Source organism: Pinus tabuliformis, chromosome 8 (genome assembly GCF_031772625.1).
Source record: "Pinus tabuliformis cultivar Carrire ecotype Pingquan chromosome 8, CPIR1, whole genome shotgun sequence".
Lineage (NCBI taxonomy): Eukaryota > Viridiplantae > Streptophyta > Pinopsida > Pinales > Pinaceae > Pinus > Pinus tabuliformis.
Window position 1 is genome coordinate 512,599,917 of NC_142294.1, and position 10,789 is coordinate 512,610,705.

The 10,789-nt window shown below is 34.7% G+C and overlaps 1 protein-coding gene across 1 annotated transcript; it reads left to right on the top strand.

Moving 5' to 3' along the window:
• The first annotated feature begins 479 nt into the window (after positions 1-479).
• Positions 480-10,209, top strand: LOC149236361 (aluminum-activated malate transporter 14-like). The gene is made up of 7 exons (XM_089368868.1): positions 480-1,008; positions 1,903-2,043; positions 2,151-2,426; positions 2,807-2,919; positions 3,010-3,153; positions 3,248-3,813; positions 10,029-10,209. The coding sequence occupies exons 1-7, from the start codon at positions 693-695 to the stop codon at positions 10,207-10,209; spliced, it is 1,737 nt and encodes a 578-aa protein (XP_089224994.1). The 5' UTR covers positions 480-692.
• The last annotated feature ends 580 nt before the right edge of the window (positions 10,210-10,789 follow it).

A 10,789-nucleotide genomic window follows, 5' to 3' on the forward strand; every position in this document is an offset into this window, starting at 1 on the left:
ATAAATTCAAATGCCAATTTATCCGGAGAAAAAAAAACTAAAAAAAAAAATTAAATATATCAAAGTATCAAAGCGGACTGTGGAAAAAATAGACTCCACATATTTAAGTATCATTATTGAAAAATTACATAACTTCAAGAGGATTTTGGAAAAATAGACTCCTAAGACAAATACAACTCTCAAATTATCGGGAAAAAAAAATAGTCTTCCTTCTCATTCGGCTACTCGATTTTTTAGTGGCCTGCCACTAAGATTCAGTATATTGTTCTTTATATGTCGTAATGATGGAGGGGAAGAATTCTTGGGCTGTGTTCCCCGCCGCCCACGATTTGTAATAAAAATCGTAATAGTCCACAAATTGCTTTTTACATTTTCCTAAATATTCATGTCACCCTCCTTACGACTTATGGCACTAATTTTCTTTATATCTTGTTCCCTACGCAACCTGACATTTTCAGTACCATTCCCTCGCACAGAGAGGGAGTGTGCTGGGACATTGTGGCCAGGCCTGTAGCACTGCATTAACGGGATTGGCTTCTGTTATTTGGACTGGACATAATTGATTATGAAATAGAGCGAGCTCGTCGAAGTTAAATTACTTGTAGGTTCAGGCAATCGAATAGAGCTTGACTGATATTGCAGTAAAGAGTAAAGAGTGCTTATTTTCTTATATTGCAGTAAGTTTTCGTTGAATGAAATCGATGGAGTGGAAGATTAATATCCAGGGAAAGATGGACGTGACTACCATCCGGAAGAAATTCCAAGAAAGTCTGGTTACCAGAATATCACACGCTTTCAAGCGATCGAAAAGATCTGTCCTTTCTGTGTGCACGCGGATTTGGCAAGTGGGTGCAGACGATCATCGAAAAGTTATCCACTCCATCAAAGTTGGCGTTGCACTGTCCATGGTGTCTGTTTTCTACTTCGTCAGGCCAATGTTTGACACCTTTGGTGGGAATGCCATATGGGCCGTCGTTGCTGTCATCCTGGCTTTTGAATTCACTGTAGGTAATTATATATACAACTCTTTCATTTTGTTTATGGGATGTTGAAATATTTTAGATTTTATAATATTTTAGAAATTTGTAATGAATTCAGTATTAAAATCTCCAAATTCCTTGATACTTTGCTATATTAAAATGTCTTTTATATTTCTGACATACGGTGCTCTGGGAAGTTTTTAATTTTCTCACAGAAATACTCGAAATGAAGCAATGAATTTAATAATAATAATAATAATGAACAGGTGGTTCGAAATTTCTATTATAATAAAAATGAATGTGATGATTTCGGAAGATAACACCTCGTAAGATATAAATAACAAAAAACCTCAAATTATCAATAATAATAATGACAAAGATAATCATTAATATGTATGTTTGGTTAACACTGAATAACTGAGTTTAACCTAATGTTATAATCACCTATAATTATAATGGGAAAATTGGCCATTTAAGTGTAAAATAATGAATGGTATAACATAATAGAGTTTCTTCTCCTACTTCATTATGGACTGAACATTGCATATGAGATGCACTAGACCCATAATAAACACATCCAAATAGAGACGAAGCAAGAACACGGTGAGCAATAAATTTGCAAAGCGGAATATCCATAAGTTACACAATCCCCCTCCCCCATGTTACACTTCAGATTGCAAATATCCTGCTCTTTGTCTTCATCTTAAATATTCTATAATGTTATAAATTTCATATCATTTACATTTCTCATTCTCTCTGTTGTTGCCTCTTTATCATCATTTTTATTATAGAATATTATAAGTAACAATAATCTTTATAAAGGTCGGTGTATTTAGACCTATTGAATTTCGATATGACAGTAGCATGAGTATGTCCTATCACCAGACATACTAACGTTTTGGGCCATGCTAATATAATGCAGGTGCTACGTTGAGCAAAGGTCTGAACATATCTTGTGCGACGTTCTTGGCGGGATTCTTAGGAGTTTGTGTGAGCTATGTTGCGGAACTTACAGGGAAAAGATGTGAACTTGTTATACTGGGTGTCTCCATTTTTGTCATAGGTCACTACCAGCTCATTCTTATATACTTGAAGATTCAATTCTGCATGGTATATTTGACTCTTTACTTTTCAGCATTCTAATGTATCTGGTCCATTTCGGTGATGCAGGTGCATGGTCCACATATTCACGTTTCTTTCCAATTATGATCAAGAAAAAATACGATTATGTGGTGGTCGTCTTCATTCTCACCCACAATCTCATAGCCATTACTAGTTATCGTGCCGAAAATATTTTCAAAATGGCGTATCAACAGATGTCTGTGATTGTCATAGGTTGTGCGCTCTCATTTGCTATTAACGTGATCTTTTTTCCTGTGTGGGCTGGAGATGATCTTCACACTTCCATTTTATGTAACATGGAAGGATTAGCTAAATCTCTGGAAGGTAAGGCGTCGCCCGAAACAACAATAAATGAAATGTTTTTAATTTTCATGTAGGTTAAAGATTGATTATTATAAATATTTGTTGTAGATTTTGAAATTAAAATAAGGTAATAAAAATAAGCTCAATTTTATGATCATATTTCAAAATATTCCTAAATCTATAATACAAATAAAGATAGCTGCCAAACCTCTGAAATCTGCAATCCAATTAAGTATGGCTGCATTACATTATCTTTCTATTTTGTAAGCATATTTCAAAACCATTGCTTGTATCGTTAGTGCCATGCTCCCGCAAAAGGAACAGATGTTGTAAAAATAATAACTAGTAGTATATAAAAATGTCTATATTTTTTAACATAAAATTTGTTTGTATACCAACAGAATGTGTCACAAAATACTTCGTGGAGCCGAAAGATTGCCAGGAATCAGGCTATGACGAGGTTCGAAGAGCTTGTAAATTTGTGCTGAACTCGAAAGCCACGGAAGAGTCATTGGTAAATATCATACTGCATAAGCTCGTATTGTCGTTTCCTATTATATAAATTGGTGATCCGTTTACTAAGAAACTTATGTGAATCTCACAGGCGAGTTTTGCCACCTGGGAGCCACCACATGGACGTTTCTTCTTCAGATATCCATGGAATCTTCATGAAAAAGTGGGAAACATGACCCGACATTGCGCCTACTGTGTGAAGGCTTTACATGAATTTTCAAAATCTGAGATTCAGGTATTGGTCGAAATTCCAATGCAATACTATTACATTTTCGTACACTGATTAATTTCGTATCATATAATCATTGGTGATCATGTTATTTGTTCAGGCTCCTTTTGCAGTAAGAGAAAATTTGAAAACGTCATTCATTGACATGGGCAGAGAAGCCGCAAACATTCTCTGTGAACTGGCTGAGAGAATAAGGAAGACCAGAAGAAGTAAAAGTCCACATTTAATGATGGATCGGTTAAGAGCAGTGGTGGAGAATATGCAAAGTTCCCTGAAACTTCAGCCAGAGCTTTTTATCAATAGTAAGAGGTGGATAGTTCTGGAGGAGAAGCCCTTGAGAGTTCCACAAAATTTCTTGGAAGGATTAACTAGAACGGAAAATTTACAGGCCTCCTCAATACCAAGGCCGGCAAAACAGGCTGATCTGATAAATAGAGGGTCAATTGGAATTAGTATGGAGAAAGGTGTACAAACAGATACGTCAAGAGATCGAGCTGCTAAAATATGTGAAATGAGAGAAATGAAGCAAAGCAGTTGTTCATTTATGGAGATCCTTCCTCTTGTTAACTTTTCTGCTTTGCTAATAGAAACAGTGGCAAAGTTAGAGAGCCTAATGATGGCAGTTGAAGAGCTTGAAGAGGCCATCTTTAGAAACATTGATAGCAGGTAAGTGAAATTATTTTAACTAAAGAAATAGTGGTTACTCAGGAATAGACCGCCAGACCTGTGAAAACCAATCTCCAAACTAACCCTTGGACCGTGAATCCCTACCATCAACATCATTGACCCAGGCAACTAGGTTGCTAACTTGAACTAAACAAATAGCACTATCCCCATCACTATCACCAGTTAAAACTATCATCAATACAACTAGTACGACTGATTGACTGCCTCACTGAGTCGTTACTTGTGCGAAAACTGACAAAAATATACTTATGTTGATTTCGTAACATTTGGTGATTTGATCTCTTTCATTGTCTATATACTTATGTTGATTTGATCTCCTTCATTGTCTATATACTTATGTAGATGCGTGATCTCGTTAACGAACAACTACACAAACAAATCCACTCGTAACATACCCAGTTTTTGCTTTTCCGCATCCAATCCACTTCCAATCTAATAAATCAATAACTTGTGTTCATATGCATTAGAATTAATTAAATTGCAAATCAAATATAAATCAATAACTTGTGTTCATATGCATTAGAATTAATTAAATTGCAAATCAAATATAATTATATGGATTACTAATGATTTTGTTACAACTATGGTAGGGATATAATTATCTAATTAACCAACCAATAAATCAAATATAATTATATGGATTTCTAATGATTTTGTTACAAATATGATAGGAATATGAACGATTTATTAAACCAACAAATAGATCTATAGTACACCATATATGTATCATGCACCATAACCATAACCACTCTTCTTTAATTCATAGATCATGAATATTGGAGACACAATTTCACCATTCCATTTGTTAAGGTACGTGACAATAGATTAGAGATAAAAAAATTGTGGGAATCCCTCCATATTAAATAGGTAATAATACAAGTATAAATACATTAAATTATGTGTCAAGATATGAAAACTATTTTCTACATATGATTTCTGAATATCTCAATCAAACATTAATGCTCTACCAAACACTAATCTAGGAAGCTAAGCTAATTAGCTGGAGAGAATCCATCAAGCCAACTAGATCTAACTACCTCTTGCAAACTAGGAAATAGGCTCTACTTAGAGAACCATCTCTACCTAATAGTGACCATAATATCAACAATAAAAATATGATCACGTCCAAAAGACATGTAGGAGTTACATGCTCTAACAGTCCCCCTTAACGACTACTTTTCTTAATCTTCATGATTGAGGTCTTCAGCTACTTCTTTGAAGCACAGACTCCACTACAAGCCAAAGTGCCTTATGATTATCAAAATCTGCCTCTTGTTCAACCTATCAACAAACTCGACCTAAATGTAAAACTTCACCTCCTAAAGTCTACACCCAACAGTATCCTCCACTCATAGAGAATCCAACCAACACATGAACCACTCCTTTGAGTGTTAAAGAACTCTCTAATAGAGCCTATTTAGCTAAAATTGAAAATTCATACTAGTCATTAGGGACACATGATAAATAGATATGTGTGCCTATATAAGCCTTACAATAATATTCCCTTTTCATGTTAAATAGATGTGAGTACAACACTCCTCCTCATGGAGATACTGGGCACCTACTCAAACATTTGCATGGACCACTATATTAACTTAAACATGATATAAGACTTGCTATAAATACAATGTGTTGATGACATTAAAATATGGTCGTGATTTTTTTATTACTCAACTCACAAAATTTTAACTTCGCTTTTCATCCACCAACCAACCTGTATAGCCATAATGATTTAGCATACACTATTACTAGTTATTCTTGGACAAATATCCAAAGAACTATATGTTGTATTCAAGACCTCTCTATCCTTCCTATTGTCAACTCATGTTTCCACTTCAAAAAATTTAGGCTGCAATCAACACTTGGGTTCTTAAGCGAGAACAATGGAACAACTGCTTCCACCTCAAAAAGTGTACATGCTCCTCCTTTCACTTTAGGAATTTTCATCATGTGTTGGTTGTAAACTAATCATACCATTGATACCTCAGGTTATTTTATAACCTATTGTTACAATAAGCTCTAATATGAATATGATCATGAAGGATGAGTCACTCACCATCTTATGGATCTACGTCCATTTACCAAGATACATGGTTTCCATCCACTATACTCGTCATATCTCTAGGAAGTTAGTTTGGATACAAAATGTATTGATCTTAATCTTACTTTTAGTATGCAAATGCCAAAGTGGACTCATTATGCACTACTTGACAAATAGTTTGAGGAGAAAAACTCTTGTGTAGAACTTATTTCTAGCTACAACACTTATCACTATGCAGATTCATGATTAATGTTTACATCACAAAATTATTACAACACTATTGCATACTTGACCAAGAATTAATAACACATACATACATGAATAAAATTCCATCTTTTCTTCTACAATTTTTTACGTCATGGGCATCTTCTTCATAATCATCTTTGTCATATTTGTTTTCATTTTAGTTGAAACATTATTTTGATGTTCCACTACTCTATGAGTTGTCAATTCTAACAAAATCATAATAAACTATTTAGTTCACTAGGTTAAATATGTTTACAAATCTCAAGAAAATTCAAGAACAAAATTTTTAGTTCACTAAACATGCCCTAAAAAATGATACAAAGTGTTTACCCTGAGGTCCAATGGTATGCTAGTTTAATTATGTCACCTTCCAATCAAAAGTCTCTCATTGAGGAACTTTTTGACTTCAAATTTTATCTTCATTTTACCAAGAGCTATGACATATTTGACAAACATAACACCCCTAAAACTTTGAATTTTCTAACTAACCTCTAAGAAACTTCTCTACTTTAACATAGTTCTTTATATAAACTTCACACAACCAATTCCCAATATCAACACCCATAGTAGTGGTTTTATCAATTTGCATATCCATAATGAGGTATCCAAATTGGCCAATAATTTTTGTTCGAATACAAATTTTGGCCATTCTCAACATTATTGGGTGGCCATTCATATCAATAGGAATAACAATCCTTTCAAGAGCAACAATATTATCCTCTATATCTATTGTAAGATCTTTAAATTAGAGTAGGGTGAAAATCCTTGTCAATAAAAGCTTCAACTATATAAAAAATCTCACCAATTAATACAGTCATACGTGTTGTGCTAGCACCTACTTGCTCATCCTAAGTGTGAATTCAATCATAAAATTTGCAACTAGATGTGCCAAATCCAACTCCTATAAGATAACAGTACCATCATTTATAACCATAATGGTTCTTCCTACATTAGATAAGATCTTTAACATAAAAGGAGGACCTAATGTGGATCAGATAATATTATCAAAAACCATTAGACTCATCAATATCCACTGCCAATCCATCATCAAGGTTAGACGAAGCAAATGCCAAAGGAACAACACATTAGAGGTATTATGTAAATATTTCACAGATAGCCTCTATTATGTTAGTAGAGAAGCCATGAGTAATTTCCTGAAGCTCACTGAAATCTAGACCAAAGTCGACAGTCGCAGTTTTAATGAAAGGAGGTAATATTGGGTCAATTATTGGCCATCCAACAATAATCACAAATATTTATACAAGTTCAGTAGCCCCCGCATGTGCATGAATATATTCATCCCCAGTAAGCACCATCATCCTTGTTCTACTCCCATATGCTCATAAAATGTAACAAATTCATAGTATTTTTATTTTTGACACTTTCTTTGACACGTCACTAAGAGCACCTAGTATACGAGGAAGAACAATTTCATAGCTTACTATAATTTCAGGATGTAAACTCTCTATAGACTATCTAAATGGGAAAGATGATGTTTTACTACAACTTGGTAGGGATCATTTAAAGATGAAAAGATGATAAATAAAATCCCTTCTAGCTTAATCTTCATTATCTCAAAACAAACCTCTAATGTGAGTTCCTTACACAAGTGCACTCAAGTTCTTTATACAAAATTCCTTGGACATGTACAATATAGTCTCTCCACACTACATGCAAATATGACACATTGTAACTCATGTTTGCTACTTCACAATGATATATAAATACCACACCACTATGTCTAAACATAAGTTGCAAACCTAGGAAGCACTCAAAGGATGGACAAACATGCACACAACCTAGAAACAAGATACTTCAATATACTCTTTTACTCCCCATGGGTTTCATATACCTGGTCTCTCCCCTGATTGACTCATGCACAAACTTACTATGATACCATGTTAAGAATACATCAAATTATGTTTCAAGATATAAAACTTATTTTGGACATATATTCTCTATGTTAAGTGAATATCTCAACAACACACCAATATACGAAAATGTATGAAGTTAACTAGCTAAAGAGAATATATCAAACTACTTAAATATCTACCTAAAAATAAACAATAATAAAATATGATTTCACATATAAAACAAGTAAGAGTTAAATTAGCACCATTCCCATAAGCCTTACCTCAATCACTAATCTATTTTAATGACAAATCCTTGAGATCCATTATAACGATACCTAATCTTGATTACCATTTTTCTCTGAGAGATACATAATGCCATCCTTCCCAATAGTGAATATGTTTGGTTTAAGAAAATAGTACCCCATTTGAAGTTTCATCTTCTCACTATTGATATCACATTTCATAAAATTTCAATTGACTAATTATTTGAAAATTGTGTACCACGTAATCAAAATGATGTTTTTTTTGGCAACTCGGCAATGATAAAATTGTGAGAGATGACACTATTGATAAAAGAAATGACCTTTTTTTTCTTGATATAGGAAAACAAGGTTAATGTTTAGGAAGTGAAAAATCCTAATGAATCATGGTGGGAAATTTGGGGTTAATCATGGGAAGGCTTCAAGGTGATTGTTTTAGGAGGAAGAATTGTAGTCTTTACTAGATCTCGATTTGGGATGACTTCCTCTAAAATTTCCTGATGCATGTTAGGTTAGGTGATGTCTATGAAAAATAATTTTATTCCTTACATATATATCAGTTGACCCATTACTCATCATTGTGATGAAAAAATATAAGACATGGGTATTTAATTTCTTTTGTCAAGATCAACCTGTGGAACCTTAAGGGTTAGGAAGTTTAGGGAGTAGGTGTAAATATAAAAGGGGGACATGATAAGAATGATGTGGGTTGTTGGTTTCTACAATTACCATGAGTTATGCTTCCATAGCTCACTTATAGGTTTCCAACCATGTACTTAGGTGAACCACAATAGTTGTTCTCAAATTTCCTCCCTTAAACCAATGATAAGAAATTCTCTCGAAAAGTAACTAGGCATGTCCTTTATGTCAATAGAAAATTACTCATAGGCCATAATATGGTATTGATTATTCCTATTGGGTGCAACTCTATTTGGTGCAACTCGATCAACAACTCGACAAAATAGATGTCAATTTCAAGGTGAGCATAAATGGTGTTTAAAAATTAGCTCTATGTAATGTATCCCATATAAGACTTCTTGTGACATGGCCACCATTTGTAATGCTCTCAATCCAACTACATAACACCCGCCAAAATTCTACTATTCTAGTGATAATGTCTTGGATGGAGAAATAGTGCTTCATCTAGTTAACCCATCTTGGTAGGTTGGAGCCATTAAACTTGCTTTTATATACTTTAGGAACTTTGTGACATATTTAATTTCGATTATATAGAAAAGATAACTTGAGGTGATGCTGACTCACTCTACTTTTATTGGTTGCTAAACTAACTCTTTGGATAACACATTGGCCATAATCTTGGAGAGGTTTTTTTGCATCTAAGAAATTAGAGAAACATTGCTTTATGATTATTCAATCTTATTAATTTGTGTGTTTAGGTAATCTTATTAACTTGTGTGTTTAGATAGTCAATTTGAGAAACATTGCTTTTTATATAAACTGCATAGTTTTCCTTGTGGATGATTCTATTTTCTAGAGCCATGAGTTTGGTGGATTTCATTGGAGCCTTGGGTCCACCAAAATGGTTACTAGAGAACTATACTAATGTAATCAAATGTTATATCAGGAGTCTTCTGAGATAAAAATTGCATAATTGTATGTCATGTCTTAAAAAAAAGTCAACAAAGATATACAACAGTATAATTAATATTATATAAAGAATATTTACAGAGAAGGTGTTACTCTGTGAAGTTGGCTCTGCAAAAGCTGTTCACCCCCGCCAATCTCCACGCTCGATTTTCGTCCTCCTATATCTAGATAAAAAAAACCTGACAGGTGGAAAGGGTTCGAAAGAGTTTTGCATGAGTATTCTGTCGTTTGCTTAACCGAAGATCGCGAGCAATTTCCGCAGTTCGTCATCTCCACCATCCATCTCATGGACCACAGGATGACTGCCTTTGCCACCAGCCCTGCCGCCGATGACTGCCTGTGCACCAGCCCTGCCGGCGGCGTCTAAGCATTGTTCACGCGATCCCTGCCTCTGCCACCAACCCTGCCGGCATCGTTGAAGCGCCGTTTGTCAGATTACCTGATGACGGATTATGAAACCGCAGAAAATCATCGGATGAACAAAAGTTAAGGTTTTTTAACAGTCGTGGATCGAAATATCTTTAAGAATTAGCGTCCAAATAGCAAAGACAATTTTCATTTGACTAACAGATATATATAAATTGCCATAAGAATCGTAAAAATGACAGACCAAAGCGCTTGGAGCATCTCTGAGGTGCAATCTTGGGAGAGAATATCTTGCCTAGAGCATTCTTATTGCTAGAATGTTTGAGTTGGAGACAGAGATCCATGGTCGAATCCCTCTCCGGTTGGTTTGGAAATTAAAATCAGCCGCATTTGTTGTCAGAAAATAGTGGCAGAGCGACTGCTGGGCATCACCCTCTTTTTCTTTAGCGGCGGCAGAAACATCTGTGGGCTGAATCACCAGATTTGGGAAATTTGTGGAGTAGGTCTTGAATCTGTGGCTTTGGAAATTAAAGTCAGCCCTTTTCGTTGTCAGACGATAGTGCCAGAGCGGCTGCCTGGCA

Excerpts from the sequence above, each read along its gene's own strand:
- LOC149236361 (XM_089368868.1), top strand. The coding sequence starts at position 693 with ATGAAATCGATGGAGTGGAAGATTAATATCCAGGGAAAGATGGACGTG. Across the intron at positions 1,009-1,902 it reads GGCTTTTGAATTCACTGTAG|GTGCTACGTTGAGCAAAGGT; the intron begins GTAATTATATAT and ends AATATAATGCAG. Across the intron at positions 3,154-3,247 it reads TTTCAAAATCTGAGATTCAG|GCTCCTTTTGCAGTAAGAGA; the intron begins GTATTGGTCGAA and ends TTATTTGTTCAG.